Raw genomic sequence first — 23,024 nt, forward strand, 5'->3', positions numbered from 1 at the left:
CGTATTAGCCTAATCCTAACCCTTCTCCCGGCTCTGGGCGTCCAAGAAAACAAGCCAACAAGCACTTGATAATAATCATCTCCCTCTATGCTGCAGCTTGTTTGTTTACAAACAAACTCAATATTTCTTCTTCTACGGCCATTTTGCGCATGTCCAAATGATTTATTCCGTCCAAAAGTGTGGCGTTTGTAAACGTTTGTTCTCATTGGATCAAGTTTTTCTGGGACCATGTACACAGTTTTGATCCAACCAAAGATATTTTTCACATGGAACCGCGGCTTATGTCAAAAATGAACCACATGTGTTATTTTTTTTCTCATGTAGGTGAACGACGGAGCTACAATCAAAGTGCTTTCCAAGAAAACTCACCCTCCTGTTAGCCCACAAGGGAGTGTGAAAGGTAATCCTCCACACACACATGACTAAACACTGGACAACTTACAAATGAGATGCACAAAAGTGTATAAAAATATAAACGGACAGGATTTTTTCTTTAAAAGCAGCTTCAAAAACATCCCCTTTGTAAACGGAGTGGTGATGACAGTAGATATTATCAATCATGATCCGTTGGCTGATTTAATACGTTTTTGCACACGACGATGTAATATTGACTCATAAAAAAAAAACAACTCACTAATCCAGTGACTTAAATTTGATCTGTTCATTATTTTGTGTAGCTGTATTATAAAGAATACACTGTTAACCAATTTAACATTGTCTCAGTACAGCAAGTCTTCATTTATAACATAAGTTATAGATTAGTTATTTTCAGCATGAAGTTTTTCCCGCCAGAAGTGTTATTTATTAATTTCGCAGAGGCAGCCATTTTGAAATGAGAAGGAAAAGTTTTTCTACTGCCCCTAGTGGACAGATGATGAACTACAGGACAGAAAACATGAATCAAGTTCTGAACAGTATTGGTTTGGGTTGTAGGGTCCAGATTAATCCATGTTAACATGCCTTGGAGGCACGTAACCATGGAGGCACGTGGAGGCACGTAACCAGGACCCCACAAGATAGCACAAGATAGCACAAAAGTTATGGAAAGTTTGGATCATTTGGTCTCAGAAATGTGTATCAGATATGTTACGAATGGTAACACAATATTAACGACAACCAAAAGGCAGTTATAGATTAAGGTTGTAGATATGAAAGGCTGCAGGATGTTGGAAATTCTTTAGCGCGTGTTACAGGAAGTTAAGGACTGAAGTTCAGCTCAGTTACAAACCGTCACACAACACCCTCAGTAGAGGCAAATACCAAAAAACACTGGAAAGGAAACAACGAAACCCTCAACAGACTGTCCACATCTACAGAGACGACCCTAAACACACAACAAACATGCAATTCAAGAGTCTTTCATAGAAGAGACATGGCAGGCGGGATTTCAATAAGACAAACTGTGACCCTCTTACAGTGGGGTTGACTCTTTTTTCACACTTTTTTTCATTAGAATCTGAGAGGACAGGAGAGAGACATAAACACTGGAACAGCTGCTGTGACGAGTCAGACGCAGCAGAAGTGACATTCAGAAAAACAGCAGGCACAGAAATCAAGGAGGAAAACACCCACTTATGCAGGAATGACCCCGAGCAGCAGCACCACTACCCCGGCTAAGGGTCACCCTGATAACAGTCCCTAACTAGGGTTTAAGGTCCCGGTCCAATTACGGTTTGATCTATTGTCAAAGCATTCTCAGTGGTCCTGTAATTACCATGATGCCGTCTTGAACCTACATCAGAACACCTGTGTCGTTATCTAGGACAGAGTTTCTACTAGGGATGTGTATCGGCAAGAGTTTGGCGATATGATACGTATCCTGATACACGTATCACAATATGATATGTACCGGAACACATTTTCTTTTTTTTTTTAAATAGTATGACTATTGTATGAAAAAATATGAATATGCCTTTCATTGTAATAAATGGGGATGTTCATTGTACGTAATAATTACAACGTTAAGCCCTGCAACTGAATCTCAAAGACAAGTTGCTTTTACTCTGAATTCATTGTGCTTTTATTTTGGTAACTTAAAATATATTTGTTCTTATAGGAAACAGTTAACTTTGTCTGATTCACACAACAACCTATATTTCAGTATAAAAACAATTAAACAGAATGAATGTGTCTTAAGCAATAAGGTTCTAAACCAGAGGTGGGCACTGAGGGCCGCAGTCCTGCATGTTTTCCAGCATACCCTGCTCTGGCATGTTCTTATTTGCTGGACACACCTGAACCAGGTAATCAGCCATGAGTAGGGCAAGAGTATCTGGAAATCATGCAGACACACCGGCCCTCGAGGGCTGGAATTGCCCACCCCTGTTCTAAACGTATTATTGAGGAAATAGAGTTCTGTTCATTTTCAACATGAATGTAGATTTTCCAGAACTTTTAAACGGTTCAGGAGTCTGAACGGTGCATCAATAATGAAGGAGATGCAGCTCCACTTTCTCACACGTGGAAGTAAAGACGGATTTCACCGCTCATCGCCATGACGATGGCCTTTCTTCAGAGCATTGGACACATCACTCTGATCCATCAGAACTAGAATCTATTGCTGGGAGGTTCTGCAGAACTTTGACCCGCTTTGCCGACAGCATTTTGTCTCCGTGCATCAGCCGCTGTGCAGCTGCAGAGCTGCACTGGTTCTGATCTGAACTACAAAGAACCACAATCCGGGTTTTTATGGTACTGACAGCAACATGGAACAGAGTTTCTGTTCGGTACCATCCCAGTAAAAACCAAGAAGTTCATGTCTCAGAACAACAGAACCAGCTGCTTCTCTGAGATCTTGTTGTTTTGTGTTGTAGAGCTGCTCTAAGTGGCTCAGTGTTCTCTGCTGCCAACTAGTGGTTGGAGGTTGAAGTGGAAAACAAGAGTCAGACACTGAAGGACGCTCAGGAATAATGAAATAAATAAGAAATATTGTCCTGACAGCATTTTATATTGATTCAAATATTGGTAAATGAAACATCGCCAAATCTATTTTCCTGTACGCCCTTAGTTTTCTACAGAGCGTCAGGAGTTCATGAGAAAAATGAGTTGTGGGCAGTACTGTGGGTGTGGAGTAACCCCTCCCTCACTTCCCATCATCCCTTGGTTTAAACTCTTTCCATCTAGCTTGCAGCCCCCTCACACCCTCCTTTTGATCCAGATGTCAGCTCAGACGAGGTGAACAAAGACGAACATGGAGTCTACAGAGTCTACAGTGGAACGCTGACTGCAGAATCTACATCACTGCACTGCTTTTTCCAACAGCGTCTGATCCTAAATCACATCAACTTGAATTAAAAAAAAACTCAGAAACACAATTTTAAGCTCAATTTCCTGCATACATGTCCTCCATCATAAGACAAATGCTGCAAGAACATGTTAAAAACACCAAAAACACCACTTATACCAGCGTGGGTCATTTGGGTTGACATGGGTTCTGTGTCACAAACGAAAATCGAGTTCGATCCCCAATAGAAGAGCGTGCTGCCGTCCATGTAGAGAATTCTAGGAACAACCAGTGATCTGGAGACTGAAAGCAAACCGGTGAACGATGGAAAAGAGAAAACGTCTTTCAGACGTGCCGTCTGCTTTTGGACAAACTGAAAGAGACGAAGCGAATGATCAGCCCATTCTCCTCATGTCGATCCTCTCGCTATTTATGAGGCTTCAAAGCCTTTTTAGTGTAAAAACTGGGTTGTGTTGTTTTTCTGAGGCTTCTGATTCCGACTCAAAGATTTCATTCAAGCCCCAAATGTAGAACTGATTTGAAGTGTTTCATTTTTTCTCATAGATGACGAGAACTTTTCTGGAAAATACTTCCATTTGGTAAGAATCTTTTCCTGCACATTTGACCCATCATTACAACAAACCACTAACTTGAAGTCCTGATCCAGATCAACCCAGATGTGGACGAGGACCAGAGGAAGAACCCGGAGAGGAAGAAGTTGAAAGTGAAGGAGGTGCACCTCACCAAGCTGCTCTCCACCAAGGTACGAGCCAGCGCCGCCAAATGAAGCCGGAACCGAAGCCTGAATCGTATCCAGCGCCGTCTTTTCCGTCTCCCTTCCAGGTGGCCGTGCATTCGTTTGTGGCAAACCTCTTCAGGTCCATCTGGGGGGTGTCCCACGGCAGACCCCCCCCTGCCATCAAATACTACTTTGATTTCTTGGACGCTCAAGCAGACAGCATGAAGATCACAGACCCAGATGTTCTGCACATCTGGAAGACCAACAGGTGGGTGTGTTGGACCGGTGGGTCAAAGGTCAGAGCAGCGAAATGCAGCGATGCGCCTGCTGACGTCTCATTTGCCCCACCAGTTTGCCTCTGCGCTTCTGGGTCAACATCCTGAAGAACCCGCAGTTCGTCTTTGACCTGGAGAAGACTCCGCACCTGGACGGCTGCCTGTCGGTCATCGCCCAGGCCTTCATGGACTCCTTCTCTCTGAGTGAGACTCAGCTGGGAAAGGTAAGGCGCAGCGGACGCCCTATCGGTCTGACCGAGCGGAGAGGCGGCCTCACACTGAAGGTGTTCCCGTCCTTCAGGGCGCCCCCACCAACAAGCTCCTCTACGCCCGAGACATTCCCACCTTCAAGCAGGAAGTGAAGGCGTACTACAAACTGATCCGAGACCTGCCGCCGGGGCAGGACGCGGACTTCAAAAATTTCCTACGAGAAGAATCAAAGGTAAAACTACCTTTACGCTACTGCCTAACAGTGTAGCCACAAGGGGGCCCAAGTCTGGATCTCCCTGTGCCGGTCCCCAGCCCGGATAAAATACAGCAGGGCTGCTCATTCCTGGTCCTGGAGATCCACCGCCCTGTATGTTTTCCAGCTCTCCCTGCACTGCTAGCTGCTGATTACCTGGACTAGGTGTGTTCATTCAGTCAGAATGTTGAGCTAATCAGCAGCTAGCAGGACTTGAAGATCTGGAACAGTCAGGGTGGAGGATCTCCAGGACCAGGAATGAGCAGCCCTAAAATGCAGGGATGTGTCAGGAAGGGCTCCGGCATAAAAATCCAAAAATCCAACCACCTGTGGGAATCTGGGAAAAAGCTGGTTCTCTGTGGCGACCCTGAAGGGCCACGGTCAAAACAATAAAACAAAGGTTCATCTGCCACGGTTCATCCGAATGGATTTAGATTTCAAGGCACAGAGACGCTTCACAGAAGGTTGACCATAAATCTGTGGAGCCTCTTCCAAAAGCTTGCCTTTTTATTCACACTGTCTATTCAAAATCCCAAGTTTTATCCATCCATCCATCTACCGATCTATCCATCCATCTATTCATCTATCATCCATCCATTCATTCATTTATCCTCATCCATCATCCATCCATCTATTCATCTGTTTATCCATCATCCATCCGTTCATCCTCATCCATTCATCCTCCATTCATCCATCCATCCATCTACCGATCTATCCATCCATCTATTCATCTATCATCCATCCATTCATTCATTTATCCTCATCCATCCATTCATCCTCCGTTCATCCATCCATCCATCCTCCATTCATTCATCCTCATCCATCCATTCATTCATTCATCTTCATCCATCCATCCATCCTCCATTCATCCATCCATCCATCCATTTATTCATCCTCATCCATCCATTCATTCATCCAATCATAATCCATCTATCTATTCATCAGTTCATCTATCATCCATCATCCATCCATTCATCCATCCATCCATCATCCATCTATTCATTCATCCTCATCCTTCCATTCATTCATCCTCATCCATTCATTCATCCTCATCCATCCATTCATTCATTCATCTTCATCCATCCATCCATCCTCCATTCATCCATCCATCCATCATCCATCTATTCATTCATCCTCATCCATTCATTCATCCTCATCCATCCATCCATCATCCATCCATCCATCCATCCATCCATCTTCAGGAGCCAACCTAACTACTGGAGGGCAAAGGTCGGGTCCACCCCGAATGGGTCGGCAGTTTGTCACACGGCCATCATAACTGTCATTTATGATCAGAAATATTCTTTAACATTTGTTTTTCTTATTGTCTTGTTGTAAAAACATAATAGTTGTCCTGAAAAATGCGTCAGGAATCTCAACAGTGACTCTTTGCTTGTGATTTCAGAAACACGAGAACGAGTTCTGTGAAGCTGCGGCCCTCAAAGAGCTCTACAAATACGTCCAGCAGTACTTCAAAGAGGTCAGTGGTTCTCCGCCGTCTTCTTCTCGCTCAGCCTCTGTGGCGATGAGACAAATCCAGATCCTCTGGACTCGTTCCCATGAAAAAGCTGTTTGCAACAGGCTCTTCTGGCAGCTAATGAGAGAGCATGTAAACAGAGAGCTCTCTGCAACAAGAAAGGAAGAGGGTTGCCAACAGTCCCGCCCAGAACTCAGAGGTGAATCTCAAATGGACCTCTGCCGCTCTGCAGAAACTACGTCCTAGAAAACGACACAGGTCTTTGGTTAAAAATGACGTCATCATAATGAAAGAACCACTGGACGCACTTTGACACTAAAACAAAGGATGAGACTGTAAATCTGATAACTACAGGCAGCTGTGACGACCCAGGGGGGCGGGGCATCCAGAAGGCACAGCCAACCGGCACAGAACAAAGCAAATAAGGAAACCAACAACTTCCTAATTTTTCTTCCTTCTTTGCTCTTATGAAGTGATATTTTCAGATCAGAATCTCAATGTGGATTTTAAATTAAGTCACATTTAACTGAACCTCCATGCATAACCCCCCCTCCCCCAAAATAGCAAGCAAAAACCATGACACTGCCAACGCCATGCTTGACAGTTGGTCCATTTTTTTCCATTCAAACACATAAATGCACACCACAAACACACAAACACATACAGTGAGGTCAATAAGTATTTTATCACCGTGTGATTTAGCAAGTTCTCCCAACTAGGAAATCATGAAGGGGTCTAAAATTTTCATCATAGGTGCATTTCCATAGTGAACAGAATGTGAAGAAACATTCAGAAATCATGTTGTACAATTGTTTTAAACAATTTATTTGTATATTACTGTGACAAATAAGTATTTGATCACTTGATTATCAGGTAGATTTCTAACCAGCAAAGACCTGCTGTTCTGCTTTTAAATTGTCCAACTCCACTCTGCCCATGATTCTACATTAGTGGCACCTGTTTGAGGCGGTTAGCTTGCATAAAGGCACCTGTGCCCCCCCCAATCAGTCAGAAGTCTAACTACCGACATGGGTAAAACCAAAGAGCTGTCAAAAGACACAAGAAACAAAATTGTAGACCTTCACAAAGCTGGAAGTGGCTACGGAGCAATTGCCAAGCAGCTTGGTGAGAAAAGAACAACTGTTGGAGCATTTGTCAGAAAATGGAAGAGGCTAATGATGACTGTCAATGTCCCTCGGACTGGGGCCCCTCGCAAGATCTCACCTGGTGGGTTCACCTGCTGCAGTCAGCCCATGTCAAGGCCCGTCTGAAGTTTGCCACTGACCATCTTGATGATCCAGAGGAGTCATGGGAGAAAGTCTTGTGGTCAGATGAGACCAAAATTGAACTTTTTGGTCTTAACTCCATTCGGCGTGTTTGGAGGAGGAAGGAGGAGGAGCATCATCCCAAGAACAACATACCTACAGTGAAGCACAGGGGTGGAAGCATCATGCTCTGGGAGTGTGTTTCTGCACAGGGGACAGGACGACTGCACTGTATTAAGGAGAGGATGAACGGGGCTCTGTATTGTGAGATATTGGGCAAAAACCTCCGTACCTCAGTCAGAGCGTTGAAGATGAGTCGTGGCTGGGTCTTTCAGCGTGACCATGACCCGAAGCACACAGCCGAGAAAACCAAGGAGTGGCTCCGTAAGAAGAATATCAAGGTTCTGGAGTGGCCTAGCCCAGTGTTTTTCAACTAGTGTGCCGTGGGAAATTGCCCTCATTCACTGATCTAAAACATTTTCCATCTCCAGGATTTCAGCTCTGTGTTCATCCAAACAGGCCCTGATAAAACACTGAGTAGTTAGGAACATGAAAGATCATTAAATACTTTTTTCTTTGTGTTTATTTGATTCTATTAAAGACATTTTGATAAGAATGACGATTTAGCCGCAGCTACAGCTGTATTAGGAAAGTCCCGCCCCTTTAACTGTCTCCGCCAATCATTCCTGGAGGCTTAATCACACGTCATCAGTCTGACCAATCAGAAGTGGTTAAAGTCTTCACTTCCTTGTTCCGATTCTGCTCATTAAGTCTCTCAGTTCTAACAAAAATACCAGCTAAAGCTCGTCTTTAGCGCTGTAGCTTTCCACAGAATCCGGTGTCAGACCGTGGAACAAGTGAACAAAACCATGAAGCTCAGAGAAGAGAGTCTGTCTGCCGTCACTACATCTCCCATGATGCATTGGGTTAAAGTGAAGGTCTTAGCGCACAATGAGTCTCTCTTCTTAACGTCTTAAAACAACGAACACACAAACAGTTTTTGAATCTTTTAACTTAACTTTTAATACATCTTTTAGAAAAAACAACTGCAGCTTCCAGCTTTTTCTGCAACAATTATCACCCAAATGCATGTGAGATTGTAAAGGGGCTGTAGACCAATACAGACTGAGCTTTTCCTTTTTTTTGGATGCTGGTGTGCCGCGGGATTTTTGTCAAGGTTAAAGTGTGCCGTGGCTCGATAGTCGCAGCAATTCGTACCAATAATAATCTTTCACCTTTTTTTAAGCTGGGACGTGGAACAAGGCAAGGATGTCCCTTATCACCTTTATTATTCGCTTTGGTCATTGAACCTCTAGCAATTACTCTTCGAGGTGATGATTCTATTAAAGGTATTCAGAGAGGGGATTCTGAACACAAAGTATCTCTGTACGCGGATGACACATTACTATATATATCTGATCCCCTATACAGCCTTCCTCATTTATTCACACTTTTGCGTGAGTTTGGAAAAATATCAGGTTATAAAATAAATATGCACAAAAGTGAACTGATGCCCATAAATCCTGTTGCACTAAAAGATGTGTCAAATTCCATACCATTTAAATTAAGCCAGCATAAATTCAAGTATCTAGGGATTTGGATCACAAGCAATTATAAACATATGTACAAAACAAACTTTATTCCATTGTTAGATAGTGTAAAACAAGATCTGCAACGCTGGCAATCCTTACCAATTTATTTAGGAGGCAGAATTAATGTTGTTAAAATGAACATCATACCTAAGTTTCTATATCTTTTTCAGTCTATACCTTTATTTTTAACAAAAACATTCTTTTCTAACCTAGACAAACTGATTTCATCATTTATATGGAATGGGAAGACTGCCCGCATTCGCAAAAATATTTTACAATACCACAAAGATTATGGGGGAATGTCACTTCCCAATTTCCAATACTATTACTGGGCAGCAAATATCCGTACATTACTTTATTGGCTAGAGACATCAAGTCATAAGGATCTTAAATGGTTAAATTTTGAACGAATGTCATGTCAATCTGCCTCTTTACACTCTCTACTTTGTTCAACAATACCACTGTCACAATCCCTCGACAAAATTTCACAGAACCCAGTAGTTAAACATGCACTTAAAATCTGGGCACAATTTAGGAGAAGCCTGCACCTTAAAAATATGTCAATCTATGCCCCAGTTGTGAAAAATATTATGTTTCTCCCTTCCATAACTGATAACTCTTTTACATATTGGTCCACAAATGGTCTGAGAACCCTGAAGGATCTGTTCATCGAAGGTCAATTTGTTTCATTTCAGAGACTAAAAAGTGAATTTAAAATTCCTGATGTTCACTTCTTCAGATACCTTCAACTTCGAAGTTTTCTATCTACCACATTCACCCATTTCCCTTCGCGACCACCAGACTCACTTCTTGAAAACATCTTGACCTTTAATCCACAGTCAAAAGGACTCATCAGCAAAATATACACTGCAATCAACTCATCAAACACAGATCCACTGACTCATACCAAAAGAAAGTGGGAAGAAGATTTGGCTACGGACCTATCAGAGGATGTATGGCAGACTGCTCTTCAGAATATTTATTCATCCTCTATATGCTTAAGACAAAGGGTTATACAATTCAAGGTGGTTCACAGACTGCATTGGTCCAAAGTAAAGTTAGCTAAAATCAAACCAGACCTTAATGCTAATTGTGATCGTTGTGATAGGGTACCAGGTACACTTTCGCATATGTTTTGGTTTTGTCCGACACTAAGGGCCTTCTGGCACAACATCTTTCAACTTCTCTCTGACGCATTGGGGACACACATGGCTCCTGAGGCCTCAATTGCAATTTTTGGTGTATCAGAGTTCTCTCTGCGGCTTCCAAGTAAATCCAAAAGTGTGATCGCTTTCACTACACTTCTGGCCAGGAGGCTAATCCTCCTACACTGGAAAAACAAACAACCCCCTACTTTTAGGAAATATCTTGTGGATCTTATGTGCCATCTTACCGTAGAAAAAATCAGATATTCAATGAAGGGTTGTACTGCAGGGTTTTTTAATGTCTGGCAGCCAGTTCTGAGCAAGATCAAAGATATTGATCCATCGCTTCTTTCTGAGGGGTAACACTGTTACTCCATTCAGCAAAATCTTTTTTTATTGTATTTAATTATTTTTCTTTAGGGTGCAACAGGGGGGGTTTGTTTGTTTGTTTGGGGTATTAAGGGGAAAAAAAAAAAAAAAAAAAAAAAAAAAAAAAAAGTTTGAATGTCTTTTACACTGTATATGTTGCTGAATACTCAAATAAAAAGAAACTTGTGAAAAAAAAAAAAAAAGTGTGCCGTGGCTCAAAAAAGGTTGAAAAACACTGGCCTAGCCAGTCTCCAGACCTAAATCCAATAGAGAATCTTTGGAGGGAGCTGAAACTTTGTGTTGCTCAGCGACAACCCCGAACCCTGACAGATCTAGAGAAGATCTGTATGGAGGAATGGGCCAAAATCCCTGCTGCAGTGTGTAGAAACCTAGTGAAGAACTACAGGAACCGTTTCACCTCTGGAATTGTTAACAAAGGCTTCTGAACCAAATATTAAAGTTGTTTACTCAAGTGATCAAATACTTATTGACCTCACTGTATGTGCACACCACAAAAAACACACATACAGGCACACCACAAACACACAAACACACACATGCACACCAGAAACACACATACATGCACACCACAAACACACAAACATGCACACCACAAACACACAAACACATACATGCACACCACAAACACACACACACATACATGCACACCACAAACACACACACATACATGCACACCACAAACACGCACACACATACATGCACACCACAAACACGCACACACATACATGCACACCACAAACACACACACACATACATGCACACCACAAACACACACACACATACGTGCACACCACAAACACACACACACATACATGCACACCACAAACACACAAACACATACATGCACACCAGGAACAAACACACAAACACACACATGCACACCAGAAACACACATACATGCACACCACAAACACACAAACATGCACACCACAAACACACAAACATGCACACCACAAACACACAAACACATACATGCACACCACAAACACACAAACACATACATGCACACCACAAACACACAAACACATACATGCACACCACAAACACACATACATGCACACCACAAACACACATACATGCACACCACAAAAAACACACACACACATACATGCACACCACAAACACACACACACACACATACATGCACACCACAAACACACACACACATACATGCACACCACAAACACACAAACACATACACGCACACCAGGAACAAACACACAAACACACACATGCACACCACAAACACACAAACACATACATGCACACCACAAACACACAAACACATACACGCACACCAGGAACAAACACACAAACACATACACGCACACCAGGAACAAACACACAAACACACACATGCACACCACAAACACACAAACACATACATGCACACCACAAACACACACACACAAACATGCACACCACAAACACACACACACATACATGCACACCACAAACACACAAACACACACACCACAAACACACAAACACATACATGCACACCACAAACACACATACATGCACACCGCAAACACACAAACACATACATGCACACCAGGAACAAACACACAAACACATACATGCACACCACAAACACACAAACACATACATGCACACCAGAAACACACATACATGCACACCACAAACACACACACACATACATACACACCACAAACACACACACACATACATGCACACCACAAACACACATACATGCACACCACAAACACACACACACATACATGCACACCACAAACACACACACACATACATGCACACCACAAACACACAAACACATACATGCACACCAGGAACAAACACACAAACACACACATGCACACCAGAAACACACATACATGCACACCACAAACACACAAACACATACATGCACACCACAAACACACAAACACATACATGCACACCACAAACACACATACATGCACACCACAAACACACATACATGCACACCGCAAACACACAAACACACACATACACACCACAAACACACATACATGCACACCAGGAACACACAAACACGTACATGCACACCAGGAACACACGCACATACATACACACCACAGACGCACACACAGATTTATGCACACAACAAACGCACACATTCATGTAGACTACAAACGTGTGACGCACGTTTACAACACGCCTTAAGCATGTGGTGTCCCCCAGTACCAGCGATGTTCTCCGCCTTCAGGTAGGAGGTTTGCTGGGAAATGTCAACACGGTGCAAATCTGTTTTTTTTTTCACAGCTCTATTCCGATAAATGAGAAACTTTGTGTCATAGAACTCCGGCCAACTACAAACTCAAGCATTCGTTTCTCCTCCATGATCCATTTTCAAATAGTTGGTACTTTTGTGGATCACAAAAGACGCCATCGGTTCATCACCACCAAATCCGTGTCCCTGATTGGTCAAAGTTCAGCTGTTTTACCTCTCAGCGCGTTCATTTTGTAGCAAAACGGTAAAAGAAACTAGCGTAGAAACGAGCGAGTGTGTTATGGACACGGAAGCCCGAAACGCGCATTTGTCTGTAGACGGTTCATTGGAAGCGCCGGCGTGATGGAAGCTTCCGGGATAGAAATAAGTCGGGTTTTTCTGCATGGAGGTGCACACACACCTGTATAGGCACACATGGATGTTCACACAAACACACGCGTGTGTTTGTGTGAACATCCATGTGTGCCTATACATGTGTGTGTGCACGTTTGCTGGCAAAAACCTCTTTTTAGACGATGGGCTGTTTGCTCTTTTGTGAAAACGTGCGATTTTTCTCAGATGTTTCGTCTCTCCTTTGATCTTTGTCTCTGTAACAGATTTGTTTGTCGTCACACGTGTCGCGTTTTAGCCCCGGTTGGATTTTCTTGGTATGTAGTCTGGCACGAGGCTGAAACCGTGCCGTTGAAGAGGTGAGACTTTTTGACTTCCTCTAGAAAAAAAAGAGCAGAGGAAAAAAAATAAAAATAACCTTCGTTCTGATGAATCCCGGAACAGAAAAAGCTGCGAAGCGTCTTTCTGGCTGAGCCGAGGCGTTGCACCAGCAGCTTTTGTTGTGAAATTCTGTCGTGAGCTGCAAGCAAAAGGGAAGCGACTTTAGAGATCTGCTTCCCTCGCTGCAGCGTTTCCTGTTTGGCTTCAGTTCCCCTCTTAGGACAGAAAAAGACCGCAGGTTGTGTTTTTTTTAAGGCGGCTGTCGCCCATTCTGGCTACTGCCGGTCAAAGGTGGGCGGGGCTCACCCTGGACAGGTCGCCAGTCTGCGGCGTGATCACACGCTCACTTTCGGTTCTTCTGCAGATAAAGGAGAAACTGGAGCAGAACGGCGCCCCCGCTGAGCTGACGGAGCAACTGCATCACGTCAAAGAGGCTTTTGACGGACTGAAGAGCTGCTCCTGGAACTGAACGCCGGACTCACTGAGGAAACGCGCTCCCGGAGCGTCCGACACCGGCCAGGGGGCGTCGGCATCAGAGTTTGCACACGAGTCCTGCAGGGAATCGAACCCTTTGAGGGGGCGATGTTTGACTTGAATAACAAAAAGAACTCCGCACAGCTCCATAAAAGACATATTTTCTGTACATTTACACATTTTTTAAATTAAAATGTAAACTAAATACAAAAACCCTGAGGTTGTTTTTTTCCAGTCTCACAGAATAATTAATAAAATTATGTAAAAAATTTACATTTAAATGGAAATGCACTGTTAAAAAAACAGATTTCCTGAGCTTTTGGTGAGAATGGCTCAGAGGTCAGAGGTCAGGCTGAGGATCCGCCTCCTTCTGCACCAGAGATCCCAGCTCCTCCAGCTGCTGCTGCTGGGCGCTCTCCAGGCTCTCCAGCCTGCGCCGCAGCACGGAGAAGTCGGCGTCCTGCAGCAGAAAGCGAGCGCCGATCAGGATAGATATCAGTCACAGTCAGAGCCAAGCTTCTGCTCTGGGCCGTTTCCTGTGAACTTTAACCCCTCCCTGACAGAAGATCCCCTTTTTAAAAAATCTGACTAAATTATCTTAAATGGGTCAAACAGCGAGCAGAACTTCATGAAAAAGGACCTAGCGGTCTTTCGGCTGCTTACTGGATCGTTGGACGGGAGCCTCTCTGACAGCAGGAGGGGGGCGGCGGCGGCAGAGGAGGTCAGCAGCGCCGGGCCGCCGCCAAAAACACCCTGACTGCCCAGCAGGAGGCGCCGGAACTCGTTGTGGCGGCGCTGCAGCTCCCTCAGGCGCCTGTGCAGCTGAGCGTGCTCCTCTGAGAGGGCCGGACGCCTGGACAGAGTCAGAGGTCGTCATCAGCAGCCGCTCGGCATCATGGGATGCCTCCGGGCGGGCGCCTTACTTCTTAGCGGCTGCAGCTTCCAGCTCCAGCTCCTCCAGCTTGGCCTCCAGCAGCTGAATTCTGTCCCTCAGCCTCTTCTCGCGGTTCTCGGTCTGGTGTTTCCTCTGAGATTTAAAAACGCATCAGCTGCAGCTCCTTAACTCCGCCTCTGAAGCTTCAGGTGAAAAAGGGGGCGTGGTTACCTTCTTCTGAGCCACAGCGGCTCTCTGCAGTTTCTCCTTGAGCTGCGAGTACTTCTGCTGCAGCCCCGCCTCTCTTTCCTGCAGCTTGTGCTTCTCCTCCAGCCACTCCACCCGCCGGTCCTCCTCCGCCCTGGAGCCAATGAGAGTCGCGCTGTGAGATCGGCGGAGGCGAAGGCCCCGCCCCCCTGGGAGCCGCCGTACCTCTCTGCGTCGTGCTGGTTCCTCTCGGCCTGGACCCGCGCCGCCCGCAGCTCCTCCCTGGTTCGCTCCAGACTTTCCCGTAACCTGCGGTTCGCCTCCGTCAGGTCGCTCTCGGCGTCTGAGAGCACGCCCACTTTGGCGAGGAGCTCCTGGGTCTGCTGTGATGTTCAACACCAAGCTTTGGTTTACAGACCATGATTTTCACGTCAAGTTAGAGACTCACTGATGAAAATGCTGTTTTGTAGCTTTTTTTCTCAGGACAATCATGAAGACAATGAAGCTTGAAATTGTGTTTCTCAGGAGTCAACAGCAGACAAAAGTTTGATTTAAACTGTAAAATCAAAGAACAAAGTAAAGAAAGCGTCCTGGGCACACGTGTGATGGAAAGGACTGAAAATAAAAAGTTAAACTTTTTGCTGTGGTGACATGTGCGAGACTTGACCACAGAAAGAGTAGGGAGGAGTTTGTGGAATGTTAAGGACCGCCTCCCAGCAGCTGGATGCTCCTGTGGCCGGAAAGGAGGAAACGAGCTGTGAACCTCACCAGGGGCCTCATTTATAAAGGTGGCGTACGCACAAAAGAAGGCGTACGCCACTCTCTACGCAATAATTGAGATTTATAAAAAGCAACTTGACGGGAAAATGTGCGGTCCTTCACGCAAGCTCTGACCCAGGTGTACGCACAAAAACGGGTTAAATGAGAAACGGCGACGCCGTCTGCAGATGGAAGAAACACGTGAAAGTGAAAATGACAATCCTGCCTCTCAGAAATAACATGAAGACTTCACAAAGCAAGTCTTACAATTAACAGCAACACGAACACCCGTTTGATCGATCAGCAGTAAAACTAACAAAAAAATCAAACGAAAATTACAACAGAAATTCAAATGAACACTTATTTGCAAAAAGAAAAGTGAAATATGTTCTGCAATATTGGCATGTTGTGCAATTCATCCTCATAAATAATATATTTAACAGAACGAAATAATGTACAAAACTGATATTCCCGTCAGTGTGTCCGTCTGGCGGAGCAGATATAGGTGCAATTAGACAGACAGACAGACAGACAGACAGTCTATAATAAAATGCCCCATCACAATGCGTAATGACGCACAATGGCTGATCTTGCGCTCTTAGAAGATGTGGCAAATGGAAGAATTCGGAGTGAACGCATCTTTAGGCAGCAAGAAGACGTGCTGGCAAACGAGGACGACTGGCTTATGAGCCGGTTCCGACTTCCTCGAGCCGACCTGTTGGACCTCTGCGGGCTTTTGGGAAGAGGAGCACTCGGAGGAACCACGCCGTGCCAGTCCCAATTCAAGTCCTAACAACACTAGGATTTCCCCCCCCCCCCGTGGCAGAGACACTCGGGCGATGGAGCGCTAGACTTTTTTTGCCTCGACTTTGATGTCCGACCATTTCTTCTTTATTTGGGCCACGGTCCGAGGTTGTGAGGCTGCAGCATTTACGGCGTCTGCCACCGTTTGCCGCTCACGTGCCTTTTTGGCATTAGTAAGGCCCACACTGTGCCCTCCAAACAACACTTTTCTCCTCTTTTCCACCTCGCCAACGATAAATTCTACTTCACATTGAGTGAAGTTAAGTTTTTTTCATTTCCTCTCTGTGTTTGCCATGGTTTCGCAATCAATGAATATTCATTTGTGGGCGTTTCACGGACTATTTATGGGCAACTATGGGCGTGTCATGAAGCCGCAAAAGCTGCGCTGCATTTAGAATTGGTTGTGATTTATTAAGGGAAAGATGCGTAGGATGTGCGTGCGCACGGTTTTATAAATCCGAATATTTCTGTGCGTACGCACGTCCTATGTTTCATCCGTACGCCACTTCTGACGCAAATCCTACGCAAAGTTTTATAAATGAGGCCCCTGGAGGGGATCTGGATCTCCTCCTTAGGAGGATTTGGAACCAAAAGTCTGATCTTCATTTGTTTAATTTAGTTTGTATGTTTTTACCTTTGCCATCTATAGGAACATCGATGAGGATTGTGGGTTTCTCTTTCATCAACAGAAGCATACGTGCGTGTGTATGTAAACATACATGTGTTTGTTTGTCTGCATGCACTACACATGCATGTGTTTCTGTGCGTTTTTGGTGTGCATGAATGTGTGAACCTCCATGTGTGCACACGTGTGTGTTGTTACCTGCTGCAGGTCCGATAGCTCCGCCCTCCGTCTCTCCTGCTCCTCCAGCTGCAGACTCTGCTGCTGCAGCTTCATCCTGAAATCAGACCACAAGCCTCCATCTCTGCTGCTGCTGGCAGAAACAGAGCTTCCCTCCATGAATCCGTCATTATGAGCTGCTGGACTGTCACCTGAGGTTCTGCAGCTCCCTCCGTGCTAACTCCTCCCCCTGCTGGGCGCTGTGCACGCGCTCCTCCCACTCCTCCCTCAGCGCCTGCTCTGAAGCGTCCTGCAGCGCCCTCTGCTGTTCCAGGGCCGACAGTCGGTTCTCCATCTCCAGCCTGGCGGTGGAAAACGCTTCAAGTGGCTGAAAACAGGAAGTGAAATTAGGCGTGAATCCGGTTCTCACTTCTCCTCGTGCAGCGCCGCCGTTCTGCGCTGCTCCTCCTCCCGAGCAGACTGCACCCTCTTGACGGCGTCCCTCTCCTTTTCCATGAGGACCTCCTTGCTTCTGCTCACGGCGGCCTTCAGCACCTCCACGTCTGTCTGCAGACCTGACACACACAGGGGGGCGAGGCAGGGGTGAAGCACAGACAGGACCATTGACCATACATGACAACTGACTGACTCCTCCCCCCTGGCGTCCCAAACAGGAAGTACCCGCTGGTTCCAAGCAGCCAAAATCCCATCTACAGAGAAATAAACCGCTGTGACTCCGTCGTTCTGTTGGTCAGAAGAAGCATTCTGGATCTGATTGCTTTTTCTTTATCATGTTCTAAATAATCCTAAAAATATTTTCATGATATTTCTTTGTAGAGGAATTCATTCAGTAAAAGTGTTCGCTCTCACGTCAAACTTTTTAAATTCTTGATTGACAGAGTCTTCCGAGTTAGTTTAGTGGACTTTGAACACGCTCACTCCTGATTGGTGAGACTGGTTGCCATAGAAACGTAGATTCAGACCGACTGACATGTTCCTGGCTCCAACATGGTGGCTGAATTGACCTTATTTGGTTGGAGCCAGGACTACCGCATTCTCACAACCGTGAGGCGCACTGAAGAGTTGTAAACTTTCTCCAAAATATACGGAGCGCCTAATGTGTTGTTGTGAGGGATGCAGCAGATGAGGACTTTGATGGATAAATCACAACCAGCTCATTTTTACTCCTGCTTCCTTTTTCAAACACACACTAGTATGTGTGTTTTGTGTGTTAACGTGCCCGCGCCCTAAGACCCAGTGCGCCCAGTGGTCGGGAAGATCCGGTAAGTCGTTTTGGGTCCTGTTCCTGTCAGTGGTGTGAGCGTCAGAAGTGGGGCGTACCATCGTTCTGCCCCTGCAGGGTGTCCCTCTCCCTCTCCAGCTCGGCCTTGGAGCGAGCACACTCCAGGCGGACCCGGTCCACCTCCAGCTTGTGGGAATGCTTCAGGCTCTCCATCTGCGGGCAAAACAAAGCAAACATTTGCTCTAAGAAACTAAAACATTCTTACAGACCGACTCCAACGGTAATGGTGGTTTGCGTGTTTTTAACATGTTCTTGTTGCGTTTTTCAGATGACGTTGGACATATGTAAAGAAAATTAAGCTCAAAATTGCATTTCTGAGTATTTTTATTTAAAGTTTGAAAACGATTGTGACGTAGAAAAGAAGCTGCTCCGCCCCTTTCTGATCATCCACCTGCAGACAAACGGATCCGTGAACGTCTTTGTTTTCCTGGTCTGAGCTGGAATCTGGATCAGAACTGGATCGCTCTGATGTCGCTGCCATTTTTGTTGCACCGCTAACGTTAGGCTGGAGGTGTGAGGGGCAGTAAGCTAGCAGGAGAGAGTGAAAACAGATGGGTGACGGGAAGGGGGGGCGTGATTGCTGCATGCCAACAGTCCAGCCCAAAACTCAGAGGTGAATTCCTGATGAACTCCTGCAGAAACTATGTTGTAGAAAACGGCTCAGGTCTGCTCTGATAACAGATCAACAGCTGATCGGAGGACTTCTAGACTCACGTCTGATGCAGCATAAGCTGGGGGGGGTTGAGCATTTCTGGAATGTCTGGATTCGGGGCGTTTACCTGGCAGGACAGCGCGCTGACCTCTCGCTCGGCTTTGTGCAGTCGCCCGGTCAGCTGGTCGCTCTGTTCCAGGCTCTGGTGAAGTTCGCCCTCCGTCCGCTCCAGCTGCAGGCGCAGCGACTGCCGCTCCGCCTGCAGCAGCAGCAGCAATGAGTCAGATCTGTTTCTGTTTTGGCGCTCCAGCCGCGGCAGAACGACGGCGCCTCACCTCCAGTGACTTCACCGCCGCCTGGGACTCCGTGAGCTGCCTGGTCTGGATCCGCTGCACGCTCTCGGCCTGCTGGCCCGAGTTCTCCTTCAGGGCTCGGAGCTCCGCCACCTCCGCCTCCAGGCCTCTCATGCGCAGGTGGAGCTGGGCTTTCTCCCTCAGCAGAGCCTCCACTCGCTGCCCGTCCTGCAGCCGGTCCGAGTCCCGACGCTGAGCCATCAGCTCCTCTCTGTCCTTCTCCAGACGGGCGATCTGACGGCACAGCGGCGAAGCTTTCAGACAAAGCGGCGCTGCAGACGCCTGCAGGCGCAGTCGCAGCCCACCTCTGCCTCGTAGCAGATCCTCCTCTCCTCCAGCACCCGGCTGTGCTCCTCTCTCTGCTGCTCCCACTGGGACTGCAGGAAGGTGTAGTCGTACCGCAGCTTGTTGTACTCGGACCTGTACTTCTCCGCCTCCTGCAGGAGAATCACAGCCAACCAATCAGAGGAGGAGACGACGACGAGCACGAAAAAAAAAAGGAGGTTCATGTCTCCCCGTCTGTTGACAGAAGATCTGCATGTTCCTTACTGAAATAAAGATCAAGAATCATTGACCTAAACTGTGTTCATTTGAATGTTCATCACCAAAGGGGATGAATAAACGCTTCCTGCTTTTTCTACCACGGTCCGTGAGAATCCTCCGTTCTGATTGGCTGCAGGGTGTCCATGAAAAAGTGATAATGGACACCAGAGAAAGACGTTCCAGTCACAGAGTGTTGGACATGATGGCGCTGGCATAAACGGTAATTGGAAACGTGGAACAGATTAAAATGTCTCTATGGTTACTAAAACTAACCACTAAAAAACTATACAGTGCAGCACTATGTAGTGCCCTGGATTTTAAAACCAATTCGGACACAATGCTCACTATTTTTTGTTGTTTTTTAAACGGCGGATATGACGTTGGCGATTTCACAAAGTTAAAATCTAATTCATATGAGCATTTTACGAGGACTATTCATGAATCCACTGAGTTCTGAAGATAAAAACATTGATGGTTTATTTAAAAAATACATTTTTTGGGGCAAAAACTGTTCCGACGCAATGCATTGTGGTCTAAATCCAGTGAGCATTGATGCACACTGGTTTTTGGCAGAGACTTGTGACTCGGACAGCACTAGAAAATGGTGAACGCGCTAAATAGTGAAGGAATTCAGACACAACGCTAGTCAACGTTTTCTATGGCAACCACTCTCACCAATCAGGAGTGAGCTTGTTGGAAGGCCACGCCCCTGACATTTGGTAACTGACTACATGAATTCTGTCAAACAATTTGAACGTTCCAGGTGAGACTAGATATTAATATGTGATTGGTGAGTTTAGAACTAGAATAACTTAAATAAAAATGAGAATTATCAAGAATGCGTTATCAACACAGCAAGAATGGTTCTTCAGACCAAGCGAATGGCAGCTGTTTATTTCGCTTTAGAAGTCTTTGGGATTTTGGCTTCTTGGAGCCAGTGGGTACTTCCTGTTTGGAACGCCAGGGGGAGGAGTCACTCGGTCCAGTTCTCTTATACAGTCAATGATTCAGAAACTACTACGGTTAAACTATTTTTGCTTTTCCTCTTCCCGACAGGTAAACTGGCCTTGATTCTTACCTGAGAGCATTCGGCTCAGACTGTCACAGTACTAAACGGAGCTTTTAATTTTTTGTTTTTCATTATTAGTTTGCACTTTTCCATGGCTGGCCTACCTCCTCCAGCTTGTTGAACCTCTCCCTCACCGGAGCCTCCATCTCCTGCTGCACCTGAGCTCTGAGCAGCTCCAACCTCTCGGGAGTCATCACCTGTTGAACGCCACATGGCAGATCTACATCAGGGCTCTTTGCAACAGTGGGTTAGAAAGCTCCAGCTGGAGACGAAGGCCCACCTTCAGCCGGAGCTGATCCAGCTCCCTGCTTTTGTCCAGCAGCTGTCCTCTCAGCTCCGCCTGCAGCAGCTGCGTCTTCTCCTGCAGAGACTGCCGGTCGCTCAGCAGCCGCTTCAGCTCTGTCTGCGCCCGCACGAATTCATCCTGCAGGCTGCCGACGTCCACAAAAAGAACATCACGACTGATGGAATCGTTTTACCAACCCACTGCCAGGGGTTCTCCTGTACCTGGTGTGCTCCGCTTTCAGGGTCTGGTAGTTGGTTTTGTGGGTTTCGCTCTTCATCCTCTCGTCGATGAGCATCTTGTGCAGCTCCTTCTCCGCCCCCTCCAGCCCCACAGAAAGCCCCAGCACGGCCGCATGCTTCCCCACGCCGGGTTCCAGGCCCTGGACCGGCGGAACCGACCAGCCAGGGGTCGGGGAGGTCATCTCACCTGAGCGGGAACAGGAGAAAAGATCACAGGAAGCTGGTCGACTCCAAAGCAGAGCTCTGAAGGAGCTGCCAGGAGGCTTTTAGGGCTCAGTCAGCTGCTCCAGAAGGTTTTGTTGTCAGTATCCATGGTGGCCTCCAGAGGAGTCACCCAAGCCTGTTATTACAATCAGCCTGCAGTCTGCTGTCAGGGAGATGAAGCCGCCTCGAGTGATTAGCTGTTCCCCCTCAGGACAGCCGCCTCTGCTGGGGATACCTGCCTGATTAGACTGCGCGAGCAGAACAAGCCACTCAAGTGTCCGGATTTCTCCTGAAGGCACCGCCATGCGAACGATTAAACTTGATGAAGAAACGACATAAACTGAAGAAGCTCGGAGCTTTAGGTCCCAACAGTGATTGATGCCAATATCTGAGCGCTTTCATTAAACGTGGATTGTAAATCACAAAGATTTCAAACAGGCCGGTGCTCCGTTTGTTTATTTTTTTGAATCTGGCGCGCGCACCGCAACATGCTAACTAGCTTAGGTACTACGTCCGCTATTGGACAATCTTTAACTCTTAACTTGGCAAAACCCCTGAAACGGAATTTAAACATTCCTGCTCACATATAATTGGTGATTTTGGTAAAAGAACCAACATCTGAGCTGTGGAAAAAAGAAAAGAAAAAAATTAACGTTAACATAAGCTAACTTCAAACAAATTAAGCTAATAACTTACACAGACTGGCGTATTTAAAGACGCAAAGCATATATTATAAAGTTGTATTTTCTTCTTCTCTTTCAAACACAAAAGATTTATTTGAACAAAATAACCCCACCTTCTTATCCCGAGACGGCTGTGGGTCGTTCTCTACTGTTTACAGCTAGCTACCTGCTACCGGCTAGCGAATACGAACTACAAACCTCGGAATTATGGGTATTTTTTTTTTTTTTTTTACAATTTAAACCCTTCATTTGCATTTTATAGAAAAACATTTCTTTGAAC

General features: G+C 45.8%; 2 protein-coding genes across 7 annotated transcripts in view; one reads left to right on the top strand and one right to left on the bottom strand.

Moving 5' to 3' along the window:
- The window catches only part of plxnc1 (plexin C1), a 62,118-nt gene extending 47,918 nt beyond the window's left edge, over positions 1-14,200 (top strand). For all 3 annotated transcript variants that reach the window (XM_023952137.2, XM_023952138.2, XM_078941761.1), the window contains exons 24-31: positions 325-400; positions 3,788-3,822; positions 3,891-3,986; positions 4,067-4,230; positions 4,314-4,461; positions 4,539-4,679; positions 6,106-6,180; positions 13,878-14,200. In XM_023952137.2, the coding sequence (XP_023807905.1) occupies positions 325-400; positions 3,788-3,822; positions 3,891-3,986; positions 4,067-4,230; positions 4,314-4,461; positions 4,539-4,679; positions 6,106-6,180; positions 13,878-13,982 (840 nt within the window). In that variant the 3' untranslated portion in view covers positions 13,983-14,200. The remainder of the gene's footprint in view (positions 1-324; positions 401-3,787; positions 3,823-3,890; positions 3,987-4,066; positions 4,231-4,313; positions 4,462-4,538; positions 4,680-6,105; positions 6,181-13,877) is intronic.
- On the bottom strand, positions 14,133-22,965 carry cep83 (centrosomal protein 83). 4 transcript variants are annotated; one of them, XM_078941766.1, is made up of 17 exons: positions 22,858-22,944; positions 22,646-22,684; positions 21,840-22,044; positions 21,613-21,763; positions 21,437-21,529; positions 20,026-20,157; positions 19,703-19,954; positions 19,495-19,626; positions 18,754-18,868; positions 17,843-17,987; positions 17,625-17,774; positions 17,455-17,530; positions 15,294-15,451; positions 15,093-15,222; positions 14,911-15,014; positions 14,651-14,840; positions 14,133-14,447 (listed from the first exon to the last, which is right to left on the bottom strand). In XM_078941766.1, exons 2-17 carry the CDS (start codon positions 22,677-22,679, stop codon positions 14,328-14,330), a joined length of 2,187 nt encoding a protein of 728 aa, XP_078797892.1. In that variant the 5' UTR covers positions 22,680-22,684; positions 22,858-22,944; the 3' UTR covers positions 14,133-14,327. The 4 variants fall into 4 exon arrangements, with proteins under 4 accessions (XP_078797892.1, XP_078797891.1, XP_004082902.1 ...); XM_078941765.1 differs by lacking the exon at positions 22,858-22,944 and adding an exon at positions 22,758-22,803; XM_004082854.5 differs by lacking the exon at positions 22,646-22,684 and having other exon boundaries at positions 22,858-22,965.
- Between the last annotated feature and the right edge of the window lie 59 nt (positions 22,966-23,024).

This window comes from Oryzias latipes, chromosome 23 (assembly GCF_053564925.1).
Source record: "Oryzias latipes strain Hd-rR chromosome 23, Olatipes_Hd-rR_3.1".
NCBI lineage: Eukaryota > Metazoa > Chordata > Actinopteri > Beloniformes > Adrianichthyidae > Oryzias > Oryzias latipes.

Excerpts from the sequence above, each read along its gene's own strand:
- cep83 (XM_078941765.1), bottom strand. The coding sequence starts at position 22,788 with ATGCTTTGCGTCTTTAAATACGCCAGTCTGT. Across the intron at positions 17,531-17,624 it reads AGGGAGCTGCAGAACCTCAG|GATGAAGCTGCAGCAGCAGA; the intron begins GTGACAGTCCAG and ends GTCTGATTTCAG. Across the intron at positions 15,223-15,293 it reads AACCAGCACGACGCAGAGAG|GGCGGAGGAGGACCGGCGGG; the intron begins GTACGGCGGCTC and ends CATTGGCTCCAG.